Consider the following 14705-nt stretch of genomic DNA (forward strand, 5'->3'; position numbering starts at 1 on the left):
GCTAGCAGAAAACAAAAGCCCTCCGAAGCTTCCAGAAGAAACAATGCAGGCGGCACCCCTTTGCTCAGAGCAGTTCTCTATTTCAGCAGGGAACACCAGAGAAAGACTGGCAGACAGCAAGCAACTGAATGGGCAGTAAAGGAGAATTGCTCAGAGGGGCCTTACCATCATGCTGTCACTCACAGCAGCACCACGGCCGTCCTGCAGAGTGAACAATTCCACTGCTTCAGTTTGCAAAGAAGTGAGCGGGCTGGAAAAGGAACAACTCCTCTCTCCAGCCAGCGCCGCTCGCACCATGAAATGGGAGGAAATGCTGCCATGAATGTGGGCTTAAGTTCAGATGCAAGACTTTGCCCCTAAGCAGATAAGTTGCGAGTGGTTTCCACCTACACTCCTGCAGTCAGGATGGGCTCCTCCAAAGGGGAGGAGCTGTTTGTGCCGAGCAGCTCCGGCCTGCAGTGCACCCAGCACCCAGCCCGCGCCGTGCTGTGCTGTCCTGTCAGTGCTACGGCCCCATTCCCAGCCAGCCCCTGCCAGCTTCCCTCCCAGCAGCACTGCACCGACCCCCCAGAGCTGGACCCACACAAGAGGCCACTGTGTGCAGCCGGAAGGCTGAGCTCAGCGGGGTTCCTGGTGCAGCCCCAGCCAGAAGGTAAGTGAGACCGGCCCTGCTCTGAGCCAGGTGCCAACAGGAGCAATGCACCTGCAAACAAACACAGCAAGAAAGGACGCCTCTGGGGTTGGTAACTCTGTGTGTCTTCAATCAGAACGCCAACACATAACTCTCCTCCCTAGGGACGTGCCCTGGGCACGCTTCTGCTCCAGGAAAAGAAGATGAGGGCATCTCTCCGTTGAGAAAGGACAACCACATCAAAACAAAACACACCAGCAAAGTCACCAGCACTGCAAAGAACTGGGACCGCCCACTTTGTTTTGCTTTTGCTATGTCCCATTAATGTTTTGTGCCACACAGAAGGCAGGGCGCTGCTTCACACCTACCCTGCACAGAGCTACCACGTCTGCAGAACCTGCTGCAAACCAAGCGCCAGCAGAAGCAGCCCTGGGACCCGAGCCCAGGCTCTGCACCAACCCCTCGAAGAAGACAGAGCAGAGATCAGCTCCGGCTCCCAGCTAAAAGCCCATTTCCCTGCACCATCCAATAACTGGAGACCACCTCAGTGCACAACAGCAGCGCTGCGCATTGCTGCCGCCAAAGCTCTCTGCATCAATGACAAACAGCTGGCTGCAGCTCTCACAGCTGCCTTGCTCAGAGGCTGACCTGTGCAGGAATTCACCTTCATGTGCAGGTTTGGCTGCACGCCCCGAGCTGCAGGCCAGGCTGGTGGAGCAGCACGCGGGCAGTGAGGCTGCAGCCCGGCCACGCCGCGCCACGCAGGCTGAGCAGGCTTTTGCTATTTATAAGCTCACAGCTGATCCTGCCCAGGAAATCCTATCCCTCCGGGTGTGGGACAGCAGTGAGGAGCTGTGATCCCGGCCCATGTGGAGCGGCACCGGCCTGAGGAGCCAGCAGGGTTACAGGCAGCAATTGGTCTGTTATGTTAATTTATTAAGAGTAAAGTAATCCTCTAATCAGCTCTTCTCTCCATTCATTATTGTCCAAAAAGGACTCTGATCCGGTCCTACACCTCGGTGTTTTCCTGTGTGCTGTGATATGTGGGAGGCACAATCAGAGACACATCCCAGTCCCAAAACTCTCCAACAAACATGAACGCGAGGGAAAACTTTGCTGTGAGGGTTCTAGACCTCAGAACAGGGAGCCCAGAGAGGTGGGGAAGAATCTTCTTCCCTGCAGGTATTTAAAACCCACCTGGATGCTTCCCTGTGCCCCTGCTGCAGGGAACTGCACTGGGGGGGGCCTGGATGAGGGATCTCCAAAAGTCCCTTCCAGCCCCTACAGTTCTGTGATTCTATGAAACAGAAAACCAAGGGGAAGTGAAGCTGGAAGGAGGGACAGCAAGGAGGAGAAAGGTGCAGAACTTTGGTGACTACAAACACATTACGAGTTCCCTGGGACACGCTGATATCCAGGAGGATGCTCAGAGGACGGAGCACCTCTGCTGTGCAGGGAGGCTGAGGGGGCTCTGCCTGCAGAAGAGAGGGCAACAGGGAGAGCCCTCAAGGACTGGAATTTTTACTCATCCGACAATGACAGGATGAGGGGGAACGGCTTTAAACTAAAAGAGAGGAAACTCAGGGGAAATCCTTCACCCAGAGGGCAGCGAGGCGCTGCGCTGCTGCCCAGAGCTCCGTGCCCATCCCTGGAGGTGCTCCAGGCCACAGATGGATTCTGGGCAGCCCGAGCTGTGGGCACCCAGCCCATGCAGGACCTGGAACGGACCGATGGAACCAACGGACCGCTGCGGGCGCACGGGGCTGCCAGGCGCACAGCGTGCAATTTCCTCCCGCTCGCCTCCCTTCCCCGGGGCGGACCGGCAGCCCTCCGTTCCTCCGTCCGTCCCTCCCTCCCCTACTCTCCCCTACTCTCCTCCCCTCTCCTCCCCCATCCCCCATCGGCCCCGGAGATCGCGGCATCTCCAATTCCGACCCGTGCAATGCCGCGCTCCTCGGGCCGCGCCGCGGCGCCCACGCGGTACTGCGGGACCGAGCAGGCGGCAGGACGGGCCCGCGGCGGAAGGCCCGGGCGGTGCCGGCGGGGCGGGGCGGCGCGGCGGGCAGGGCCGGGCAGGGCCGGGCCCGGGGCCTGGCGGCGGGGCGGGGGAGGGGCGCGGGGGTCGGCGGGGCCTCACCTGAGTCCGAGCGCGCCGCTCCCGCCTCTGCCGCGTGCGGCTCCCCGCCCTGCCCCCACCGACCCGCGCGGCTCCGCCAATCGGCGCCCGCCGTCGCCGGCAACGCCGACCAATGAGCGGAGAGAACGCGTCCCCGCCCAGCGCCGCCGGCCGCGGGGACGCGCCCACAGAGCATCCCGTGACCCGGCGCGGCCAGCGGCGCGGGGCGGGACCCGGCGAGCGGCGCCCAATGAGAAATCACAGCGCGTCCCGCTGCAGCCAATCGGAGGGCGGGCAGACCCGCGCCTCAGACAGCCGCGCGGGGAGCGGGGGTTGGGCTCCGAGCCCGCCGCCCCGCCCCCCCGCCCCGTTCGGTGGCCGCGCTCCGGCTGTGACGTGGCTGTGCTGGGATCGTGCGGGACGGACGTAACGAAAAACAGCTCCGAAAGAGCGTGTGGGAATCGAATGTTGTTTCCGCATTAGAATTGGATAGGGATTTATTATTTCATGGTCGTGTCGTAGTTCTATTTGGGAGTCTTTCTACTTTACCCGGGGGGTCTCTGATAGTTCGCATCACTGATCCTCTAGACGAGCCTTCCCCAGCAATGCACGCTCGGTATATAGGTGTGTATGTGTGTGTGTTGCCACACACAGTGCGGGGTGTATCCCGCCCGAGGTTGATGAAAGCAGAGCACAAATGATGGCATGCCCGAGGAAGCGCCTGAACAGCTACATTGGAAGGCCTGGCAGCACCTCTGCCCCACGGCGCTCTTTGTTTAATGAAGGCTTTGAAGAAAATCGCCACCTCGATAGGACAAGAAGAGCACTGAGACAGCTTGGGAACAGCAGGATGGCTGCTGGCTGACAGCAGATAACACAGCAATTAAATGTAAACTGTGATAAGATTGTGAACCTGGAGCACTCAGGGGAGGGGGACAGGCAAAGGGGAAAACGAGGCACAAAAAGCTGTCCCTGTGTCCTTAGGGGTGCTCCTGCTTGTGGGATGCCCGCCGTTGCAATCGTGAATAAAATCTGCTTTTATCAGAGACACCGTCCTGATGAATTATTTGGGTATTTCCAACACGCGGTGCTGCAGTGGCGCAGCTGCGCGGGGCTGGGGGTCACCGTCCTGAAGGCGTTCAGAGCTGTGGGGATGTGGCACTACGTGGGCATGGGGGCTGGGGTTGTACATGGGGTTGGTGGAGTCTTTCCTATGATCAGTGTCCCTTAGCATCTCGATTCCCCATCACAGCTTCTCCTTCCCCCATTAGATGAGCCCTGGGCAGATGATGCTGCTGCTCCCCCAGGAACCCAAAGGGGACAGGCCAGGCTCAGCCCACAGCAGGTCTGCAGCATGATGGATGATCCTGAAGTGGGAGGGACCCACAGGGATCCAAATCCTGAAATGAGACCATGTGTCTGAGCATGCTGTCCAGATGTCAGCCTGCAGCTGAGAAGCTCCCTGGTGCAGGAGCTGTAAGCAGCAGCACCGCGTGGCATCACTCCTCTCACCTGGTAGTGCTGCACCTCCAGGGAGAGGTGATGAGGGCTGTGATGGTGCAGGGCTGCAGCTCTGTGGGCTCACTGTGCTGTGCTGGGCTCTGGCAGGCAGTGACAAAGGCCAAAGGCGGAAACAGGAAGCAATGCTTAAATTTACTTTCATTTTCTATTCCCACAAGAAGCGGCCGCTGAGCCGTTCGGTGGGCTGGGGGCTGAGGGTCGATGGCAGGTGAGTGCAGCCAATGGTGGGGGCACTGGGGGTGGGCTGGGGGCTGCTTGGATCCTGCTGGTCCTGCTGAGCCTCGCACACCACAGCACATGGCAAGGGCCACGTGTCCTGGGCAAGGGATCCGTGTCCTGGGCAAGGGATCCGTGTCCTGCAGCACTTTCTGTGGCAATAGGGGAGGGGGGTGGTGGCATGGGAAGCAGACTGGGGTTGGTGTGGGAGAGCGGGGAGCACCAAGGGAGGAAGTGGGAAAGGGAACAGCAGGAACGGGTGGTGGGAGGGCTGGAGCTACGTGGGGCGGCTCTGGGTGCTGACAGGGCTGCCCTACAGACCAGGAGCTGCTGAGAGCGCGTGCCGACTTTGTGAGCCGCGTGAGGAAGGCTGTGATCTCCAATCTCCTGGATGAGCTGCTGGCCCACAGGGTGCTGAACCAGGCAGAAGTGGATGAGGTGCAGGAGGCCAACCCAGTGACAACCGACAAGGCCCGGAGCCTCATAGACATTGTGCGCCTGAAGGGCCCTAGGGCCAGTGCCATCTTCATCGACAGCCTCAGGAAGCACGACAGCAACTTGGCGGAGCAGCTGGGACTGAGTGCTGGTGCAGGTGAGAGGCAGAGCCGCGACCCACCCTGGCCATGCTTGTGCTTCCAGTGCTTCCCGTGGCATGCTGGAGGGGGCCCTGCCTGCTGGCCCAAGCCCAAACCATGGGGCAGTCAGGAAATCCCACTGTCACTGTGCTGTGGCAGTGGGTACCCCTCACCATGTGGTGACAGCAGGGCTCTCAGGTGGCTGCTCCCTGTAGGAATCCACTATGGGGCAGAGACGGGTTCTGCTTGCCCCCATGCACTGTGACAGCCCCCTCTTGCCCTTTCCAGTGTAACCACGGCCTTTGTGCTTGCAGAGCCTCCTGGTGCACCACCGGCTGCCCCCAGCACTGCGGGCTCCTCCGGCCCCCCCGTTAGCAGCCAGAACCTGCAGTGGACCCTGAGCGAGTACCAGCGCTTCAAGGAGGCAGAGGGAGATCAGGTGCTGTGGGTGAAGGAGATGAGAGAAGGGCTGGAGCATGGAGCAGCCTCTCTGTCAGAGGGGGCAAAGGCTGCCAAGGGTTCTCTGCAGTCAGTGAGCAGCGCAGGAGCTTTGGGAAGATGCCCCAGGGCCGGGGAGATGTGGGTGCTGCATACGTAGGCCTTTGCTGCTATAGTTGCCTCCCTAGAGAAGCCTCCTGCACCCACTCACAAATGTGCATCACCTTGTTCTCTCATCACAGATCTATGACATATTCCTGCCACGGGAGAAACGAACCCGTAGGGCCTTGCTCATCTGCAACACCAATTTTGAGCACTTGAGCAAGCGGGACGGGGCTGAAGTGGACGTGAAGGAGATGACAAAGCTGCTAGAAGGGCTGGGCTACAATGTGGAGTGCCATGAAGAAGTAACTTCCCAGGTAAAGGAAGTTGCAGAGACCTTTGTGTGCAATGGAGGTGGGGGGCTCAGGGCAGACATGGCTGTGAGGGCTCTCAGGAACCACAGGAACAATTCTGTCCCCAGTGGCACTGGCTCCTGCTCACAGCTGGCAGCTGCATCTCCACACAGCTGGTTGCAGGTGGCTGATGCCCCTTTTTCATGGTGTTTTGCAGGAGATGATCACAGTCATGAAGAATTTTGCAGATCACAAAGATCATTGGACCTCTGACAGCACCTTCCTGGTGTTCATGTCACATGGAGTCAGCACTGGGATCTGCGGGACCAAGAGTAATGGGACCACAGACATCCTCTCCTTCAGCACCATCTACGAGAATTTCAACAACAAGCACTGCAAGGCGCTGGTGGGCAAACCCAAAGTGGTTATTATCCAGTGCTGCCGTGGAGGTGAGTCCCTGCTGCAGGGTGCCTGCCAGGTGAGCAAGCCAGTCAGGCTCACCTGGAGCACAGGCTGGGTTTGGGGCACCCCATTACTGACGGCTGGCCCTGCCTTCCTAGACAACATAGGATCTGTGATGCTATGTGACTCCATCGACCCTGAGATGCCCACTTTCACCTCGGACGGCTTTAGGTCTGTACAGCTGCAAGGTCGTAAAATCAGAGAAACTCACCTGGAGAGTGATTTTGCCACTTTATATTCCTCCACACCTGGTAAGCAATTCCACAGAGAGAGTTCTCCTGTCTGAAGGAAGGCAAGGGGGGCAGGACTCCCATTCCCCACCCCATCAGTCTCTCCCACACCTCCTTCTCAGGGTGGGTTGACAAGGTCCCTCCATTTGGTGGTCTGGCATACATTGCTCAGGCATTGCTCCAGCAGCCTCTGCAGAGTGCAGCATCCTCCCAGTGTCAGAATACACAGCCACTCCAAGCCCAGATCCCTTTCTGGGTGAGTGCTACCATGGCTAGAGTTCTGTGCCTTCGCTCCAGCCTGTGCATCTTCTCCAGCCCATTTATCTCACTGTAGTGGCTAGCTGGGAAAGTTGTCTTCTCCTGTGGAAAGTTTGGCTAGGTCACAGATGGGTCCAGGCCATGCAGACATGCATGCACTGGGAGTGTGGCTGGGAGCAAGGAGACCAGAGAAAATATCACACCCAGCATTCCAGGAAAGCTCTGTCCTTTTCCCATTCTTCGTCCTGTTGGTCAGGTGGGCCATCTACAAAGATCTCAGAAGGTGTCCCAGTCTCCTGCTCTAGCAGGCTGCGTTGATTGCTGCTGCCATGGGGAACACCAGTGGAATGACACTTAGTATCTTCTGTCTCCTCAGATACTGTCTCCTGGAGATGCCCCCAAAAAGGTTCTCTTTTTATCCAGAGACTGGTGGAGCAGTTTCGAAGCCATGCCTTTAACAGTGACTTGCAGGAGATGTTCAGAAAGGTGAGGCTTTGCAGTTAAATGCAAATACAGCCATGCCAACAGGCAGAGATGCTGCTGCAGGAACAGGGGCCTACTCACGGCTCTGGCCAGAACAGGCTTTATTCTGCAAACTTGGGGAGCAGGCTGTGTCCTAAAAGGGTCCAGGTGCTCGGGTTTGGTTCTCTGTGGGGGTCGGTGTCCTGCCGTGGGGCGGGCTTGTGACAGCCTGCTGGGTTGGTGCAGCCCATGGCTTCTTTTGCACCAACTCACCTTCCTGGGGATGCCTCCTGATGCCCTGCACTGCAGCCATGCTGGAAGGAGAATTGCTTTCATTTTCCTGCGCTCTCTTTGTCTCGCTCCAGGTCCAACGTTCCTTTGAAAACTTTCCTCGGCAGTTGCCAACACAAGAGAGGACTACAATGCTCAAGAAGTTCTATCTCTTCCCAGGCCTCTGATCTCCTGCCCAAGGTGAGTTTTTCCACTTCACCCCTCTGCGACAGCCTCTTCTTTGTGCTCCACACCTGGTACGTTGTCAGTGGGCAGGAGCAATTCCCCATCACACCTTGGCTCCAGAGCACACAGCTTGGGCTTTATGTCCCAAGGATTTATGTGCTGCATACAGGGGCCTGACTCCCCATCTCCTGCTGGCTCTAGAAGATGGGTGCTTGAGGAAGTCATTGCAGCAGCCTGTGTCTCAGGAGCATTTTTTGTTCTAATGTTCTCCATGGGTTAAAAAAAAAAAAAAAAAAGACATGGACAGAGAAAGTGTTTGAATTTGGGAGTAACAAAGCAGAAAGCTCAAGCTCAGGGAATGCAGTGGTGCTGCAGAGATGTACTTCAGAAAAGGAAATGAAAAAAAGAGAGGCCAAAACCAGCTCTGCAGAAACAGCGAATCTCTAAACCGGCTTCTTTTGCTCCCTCTGCTAGGCAGCTACAGAGCCAGAACAAAACAGTCTTCAGTCTTCTCTTCTTCCTCCCTTTTGAGGCATCTGAACAACCTCAAACTGACCAAATTCTTGCCGGGGAGCAGCAAAGACATTCAGCAATAGAACACTACACGCCCACCTGGACCACATCTCTCTTTACCACCCCAGCAAAGGCTGTGAAGCAAGCATCTTCCCATTGGTGGCAGATACCATCTGTCACTCTGAGATCCACTTCTGCCCTGTTTCTGACTCAACTTGTTGACTAATAAAAGGATTAGAACACATAACAGCACCTCTCCTCTGCCTCCAGCCTGTGGTGATGGTTGGTGGCCAGCAGCAGCTGCTTGGGTACAGCTGTGAACAGACAGGAGGTCATGAACCAGAATTGAGGCAGGAGGGGGCAGCCAGTGTGGGGGGCGGCTGGGCTTAGGAGAATCCCTAGAGAATCCACTTCTGTTTGGTGTGCATCTGCTCCCTGTGCTGGTGGGACAGCCTGCACTGTTTTCTGCCTCTTCCATCCCTCCTCACCCAGAGCTGTGTGAGAGCTACACTTTGTCCTTGCAGCAGTGCTGCCTCATGCCCTGGTGTCCCTGCCTATCTCCAGTTTCTGTCCATGTGCTCTCCAGGTTCCCATCTCCTTGGGTCGAACCTGGAGAGAAAGTGAATGCAAAGCCATTCCATATGCAGGTCCCAAGCCCAAAGCAGAGCAGGGTGGGTGTCTGTGCTCTCATGGCTCCTTCCTCACAGCTCCCTTCTGCAGCCCATGGCATGGCCTTTCTCAGGAGGCAGCTTCCTCCTGCTGCCTCGGAGGTGGTGGAGGGAAGTGATTTCCTCTGGAAGCCATGAAAGATCCTTAAATCTGCATCTAACAGCTCAGCTGACACCTCCCACCACCATCCCCTCCAGTAAGCCTATCGGTGCTCCCTTTGTCCACAGCCACATCCAAACCATTCTCTGCCTTGGCACAGATGCAGGTTTATTGCAAGTGCTGCAAACCACTGTCAGCTCCACCACCAGGTGAAAAGGTGGTAGGAAAAAGAGAGGGCTCTCCTGTCCCCTCCTTGTGTCCAAAGCACTTGGGTGCATGCAGGCCACGTCCTTGGCCAGTGCCACCCTGTGTCTCTGGGAGGTGGCAGGAGGGCTGGGCCTCTGCGAGCAGGATGGGAAATGTCCTCAGACCACAAAGGTGGCGGCTGCTCTGGGCTGATCCTTTCCTTGCTCTGCCCAGAGCTCCTTGGGTCCCACGTGGTGCTTGCAGGAACACCGGTGGCCACGACTATGGCGATGGCAAGAAACTGAGGACAGCAGCGATGAACTCTTCAAACTTGTCCTGATGGACTATGTGGCCTGCGCCTTCGATGAACTGGACATCTGCTTTGGGGAAGAGGCGCTGGATCTCTGGGTAGTCTTTGGAGCTGCAGGACAAGGGAAGACAGCATCAGAAGTGTGGTCAGAGGTCCACCCAGATGCTTCCCTCCACCTGCTGCAAGCAGAGTCTCAGGTCTGACCACATCCTCTTTGTCACTGCTAGGAAAGCCTGAGGCTGCCCTCAGGCTCCACCTCACTCTCCAGCACATCGGTGTCACTGCCTGCTGGAGGCACAGAGCTCACTCCAAGGCCTTCCCTCCCAGCCTGAACATCTGCAGAACAGTGCAAGGAGTCAGATCACAGACTTTGAACAGCTTGTCTTCAGTCTCACCTGATATAGGGTGATTTGGATCCTCCCAAAAACAATGCAGGGCCAGGATATGGCTTGTGGAAGACTGGGAAGCTCATGATATCTGCAAAGTGATGGGAAATAGCATCCAGGTTCACTCTCCAGATGTAGCGGCCCTCCACCTCCACCAGGTTGGTGAGAAGAAACTGTCTCAGCTGAGGGTCCTGCCACAAAAGGGGAATGTGCCAGTGGATCACACACACTTCAGTGAGAGCAATGAACCCTTGGGATGTCCTACCCATCTCACAGCTCATGCATACCATGTTCCCCAGTTCTCCTGCAGCCTTTGTGACCCAGCTGCCCAGATCAGCATTGAGCTGGCAGGAATCAGGGTCCCAGGAACAGGCTAGGGGCAGAAGCCCCTTCTAGGATAGGGATTTCCCACCTGGACCACGGAACTCAGCTGACTGTCAGCCAGCTGGCGGGCAGCAGAGCGGGATAGACCGGCCGGGATGTTCACTGACTTCATGGCAGAGATGTAAGCAGGGAACTCGGAGATAAGCGTGGTTGAGGTAGGACTGATGTCTACGGAGATAAGGCGCTCCACCAAGTCTGGCTGGGGACACAGACAGAGCAGACCAAATGAGAGCTGAGATCTCCCAGCCTTGATCTGAACAGTGAGGCCAGGAACAGTGCTCTGCTCCCAGCAAGGCTCTCTGAAGGCTTTTAGCTCCCTGCTGCCCCAGCAGATAGCTCCACAAACCTTTCCCTGAAGTCTTACTTCCCTGCACCTCCGTACATGAGACGTCTGAGCTCCTGTGCAACTGATGCCAGCATGGTGGGCTAAGAGCAGAGCCCTGCAGCCCAGCTCACAGCTCTGAGCAGGGCAGTGCTGGGGATAGCCGCTCACCGTGGGCTCATGGCCGCATCAGCACTGCCCTTCTCAGCACCACCTCCAACACTCACCAAGCCCCGTCCCACCACCAGGACCCCCAAACACCCACCCGCTGCAAGGCCAGCACCATGGCCGTCTTGCCACCCATGCTGTGTCCCACGAGGATGCACTTGTGGATGCCCAGCTGGGTCAGGAGGTGCTGCACGTCCAAACTCATCGCCTCGTACGTCATCAGCGGGCTGTGGGGGCTGCTGCCATGGTTTCGTGCGTCCACTGTGAGCACCTGCCCAGCCAGGGGGTACTGCATCAGCTGGGGCCGGGCACTGCTCGTGGCCCCCAGACCTGTGGGACTACCTGTGAAGCTGGGGCTCTGCGGCTGCCCCCCATGGCCTCACCTGGCCGCCAACACGCCGCACCAGTGCCTTGGCCACCGTATGGAAGTTGCCGTGGTTGCCGAAGATGCCGTGGAGCAGCACCAGGGGCGGGCGCGTGCCTCGGACTCCAACCTCGGCGTGGGCCAACGGCACAGCCCTGCGGGGAGAGGGCGGGGCTGGGAGCAGCGAGGGGCGGGGCCACGCCGAGGGGGCGGGGCCACGGATCAGCAGGAGCGGGCTGGGGGCGGGGCTACGCGACGGGGCGCAGAAGAGCCCAGGCCCTGAGGGGGGGGGGGGGCCCACAGAAAGGGGCGGGGTTAGAGCCGAAGTTGGGGGGCGGGTAAAGCACAGCCCCTCCTCGCGGGACCACCACCCCTCCTGCCCCCTCCCCTAGCGCGGACGGGCCCTTACGTTACGGCGGAACGGGCCGCGAGAGGCGGGCGGGGGCCGCGGGGCGAGCCCAGGGGCAGACGACGGAGCATGATGGCGGCGGGCGGGCGAGCGGCGCGCGGCCGTGACGTAATGGGAAGCGACCACGCCCCGCTGGTAGCCGCGTGCGCCTCCTGGCGGCGGGAGGCTCTTGGGCGGACTGCAGGCGGCACCGTGACTCAGCGGCACGGGCTGCAAGCCGGGAGACCTGGGACGGAACGGCGCGCGGGCCTTAGTGTGCCGTGCTGCCACCGCCCGTCCCCGCACAGTACCGCACTGCGCTTGAGCTCACCCCAAATCCCGGCCCGGCTCTGATGCCACGTGAAGGCTACAGCGCCGTGGCTGTGCGCCCATACCCCGGCACCGGGCACGGGGAGCGGGCAGCGACTGCGGGGCACCCAGAGCACAGCCAGGCACAGGGACAGCGCCCCCCCGGTTCCTTCTGAGGAACCCCGACGTCCTCATCCCACAGCCCCCGGCCGGCACGCGGTGCTGCGGGCACTGCGCTCCGTGTGCCGCCACCTCCGCCAGGGAACCGACACCGGGAGGAGCGGGGGGAGGGCAGCCCTCAATGGTCTCCTTGTGCTCCGCTGGCAGCAAGGTCACCACCCGCCTGCGTGTGGCCCAGGGCCAGGGCAGGGCCCGCGTCCCCGGGAGCCCCAGGCCGGCCCCAGTAGGGCTGCTCCGCTCCGGCTGATCCTTATCGGGGCGGCCATGTGTGCAGGGCCGGGGGGAACCTGAGCCGCCCCCTCCCCCGGCGGACCGCCAGCGTGAGCCGCCTGCGGGGCCGTCGAGCGGGGAGCGGCCGAAGCAGCTGCTCAGCCCTGCCTCTCGGCTGCGATTTTCTGACAGCGGCTGCGAGACGGCCTCAGGGGCCGGGGAAGGGGAGAGGGGGAGGCGGCGATGCACCTGCGGCTTTGTCCGTGCTCGCTGGAGCCTGGCGGGGAAGGCGGTGGCCGTCCAAAGCCGGGCGGAGCTGCACCGTGCTGCCGGACCGGGAACGGGCGGTGCGGGCGTTGTGCAATGCGGCCTCGCCCCTGCTTTTACGGGGGGGAAAGAGCCGGTCTTCGCCGCCAGAGTGCCAGACTTTGTACCGAGCGGCAGGGAGTGCCGATGGTGGGACGTCAGCTGGGCAGCGGCTGGGATCCTGCGGCCCGCAGCCCCCCGCATGGGGCTGGGAGAGGGGCAGACGGGGAAGGAGCCGAGAGGGGCCAGAGCCTGGTGTGAAAAGGTGTGGAGATGCCCATCCCCAATCCGGTGTCATTGGGGTCAGCCCCGGTGCGGCTCTGCTCCTTGCGTGGGGACAGCTCTGTGCTCATGGCCCCGTTTGGGGGTGACAGAGGGGTCCTCTCCACTGCAGCACGTTCCCATTGAGGTTCCAGGACCGGCGTTGTCCTTGCGCACGATGCTAATCTGCCCCACGCTGCCTTCCTGTGGGGCCGAAGCCATTCCCTCCCCAGGTGGCTCTCACCCTTCCGTTCCCCCCCATCCTGTCGAGGGGCCCAAGGACACATGGATACCAAAACAGGACTCGTTTATTGACAAATGTAACTTGTACAGACCACGCGTAACAGGGAGAGAAGGTGCCCGGCCGGCGGCGGGGGGGGCCGGCAGAGCAGGGCGGGGGGACACAGAGCTTCCTCCTGGCGCTGCTGCGCACAGCTCTCCTGGCAACCCGAAACCGGCTCTGTTTACATGAAACCGTCGGTATTGACACAGCCGCCCGCCCGGCTCCCGCTCGCACTGCCCGGCCCTGACCCCGGCACCGATCCCATCGCCCCCCCCATCATTCCCCTGCCTGCTCCCACCGGGGCCGGGCACCCTCGGGGGGGGAGCTCTCTCCCCGGCCCGCGGGGCGGAGGGTCCCCGACGGTGCCGGTTCCGGCGGTGGGGCTGGAAGTGGGTGCAGGAGCTGCCGAGCCCCCCGTAGGGCTGCGCTGGGGGGATGCGGGGGCTCACACATAGTTCCTCTTGTCGTAGCTGGTAACGGCGGAGCGCGGGGCGGAGTAAGCCACCTTGCTGGTTGTGTACCTCTCGTCTTTTGGGGGGCAGGAGCAGCAGAGCAGGGCCCCCCCGAAGAGCTGCAGCGCGGAGGCCGCCCAGCCCACGTAAAGCGACGAGCCCAGCTCCCGCTTCTGAGCGTCGAGCACCAGCGGGTTGTAGAAATCCCGGATGATGGCGTTGGCCGACCAGGAGACGGGGATGAGGGTTATGATGCCGGAGAGCAGGAAGATGACGCCGGAGACGATGGTGATCTTGGCCTTGGTGGTCTCGTCCTCCACGCAGCGCGTGCACTGGGCGCCCACGATGGCCACCATCAGGCCCAGCACGGCCAGCACGATGGCCACCACCAGCAGCGCGCGGGCGGCCTGCAGGTCCTGCGGCAGGGCCAGCATGGAGTCGTACACCTTGCACTGCATCTGCCCCGTGCTCTGCACCACGCAGTTCATCCACAGCCCTTCCCAGATGATCTGCGCCGTCACGATGTTGTTGCCGATGAAGGCCGTCACCTTCCACATGGGCAGCGCGCAGCAGATGATGCTGCACAGCCAGCCCAGCACCGACAGGGTCACCCCCCCGATCTCCAGCCCCATAGACATGGTGTCCGGCTCCCAGGCGATGGCAGAGAGGAACCCGCTGACCGAAACCACCCTGTGCTCCGCTCGCTGCTGCAGCCGTGGGGATCGGCTTACACCTGGGTGCACCTGTGCTTATAAGGGCTGGCGGGGCCGGGGCCGGGCTGCACTCGCTCAGCGCCCGCCCGGGGTGGGGTTTCTCCACCGGACGCTCCTCTCCACTGGCTCCGTCGCTGTGTCCCACACCCTCCCCTTTGTTTGCGGAGATGGCGTAGCGGAGGGAGGGGGAGAGCCACCTGAGATGGCCACTGCAGCACAGGCCTGGTTTCGGGGCGTGGGGTGGGATGGGTGCCATCGTCACAACCCGACGAGATGGAGGGCTGCCCAGCTCTTGGCTTGCTGTGTGCCCTGCTGCCCACCTGCACCACGGCCCACGGCCACCGCTGACCCCCTCCAGCCTTCCCCAAAGGCAGCAGCGAGAGCTGAGAACCCCTCGGCTTCACACTGGTAGTGCTGGAGGTGGCCAGGGACGAAGGCTGAA

At 60.6% G+C, this 14705-nt stretch overlaps 2 protein-coding genes across 2 annotated transcripts; one reads left to right on the top strand and one right to left on the bottom strand.

Annotated features, from left to right (window-relative positions):
* Positions 1–4469: 4469 nt before the first annotated feature.
* Positions 4470–7762, top strand: LOC306954195 (caspase-1-like; the record flags this gene model as incomplete). Its single annotated transcript, XM_079545258.1, has 8 exons — positions 4470–4476; positions 4804–5076; positions 5374–5498; positions 5740–5916; positions 6110–6341; positions 6453–6605; positions 7219–7328; positions 7670–7762. The coding sequence occupies 8 exons, from the start codon at positions 4470–4472 to the stop codon at positions 7760–7762; spliced, it is 1170 nt and encodes a 389-aa protein (XP_079401384.1).
* A 5781-nt stretch (positions 7763–13543) lies between these two features.
* CLDN3 (claudin 3) lies at positions 13544–14188 on the bottom strand (the record flags this gene model as incomplete). The annotated part of the gene is made up of 1 exon (XM_079545037.1): positions 13544–14188. The coding sequence occupies one exon, from the start codon at positions 14186–14188 to the stop codon at positions 13544–13546; it is 645 nt and encodes a 214-aa protein (XP_079401163.1).
* Positions 14189–14705: the final 517 nt, after the last annotated feature.

Source organism: Tetrao urogallus (genome assembly GCF_951394365.1).
Source record: "Tetrao urogallus genome assembly, chromosome: 20".
Classification (NCBI taxonomy): domain Eukaryota; kingdom Metazoa; phylum Chordata; class Aves; order Galliformes; family Phasianidae; genus Tetrao; species Tetrao urogallus.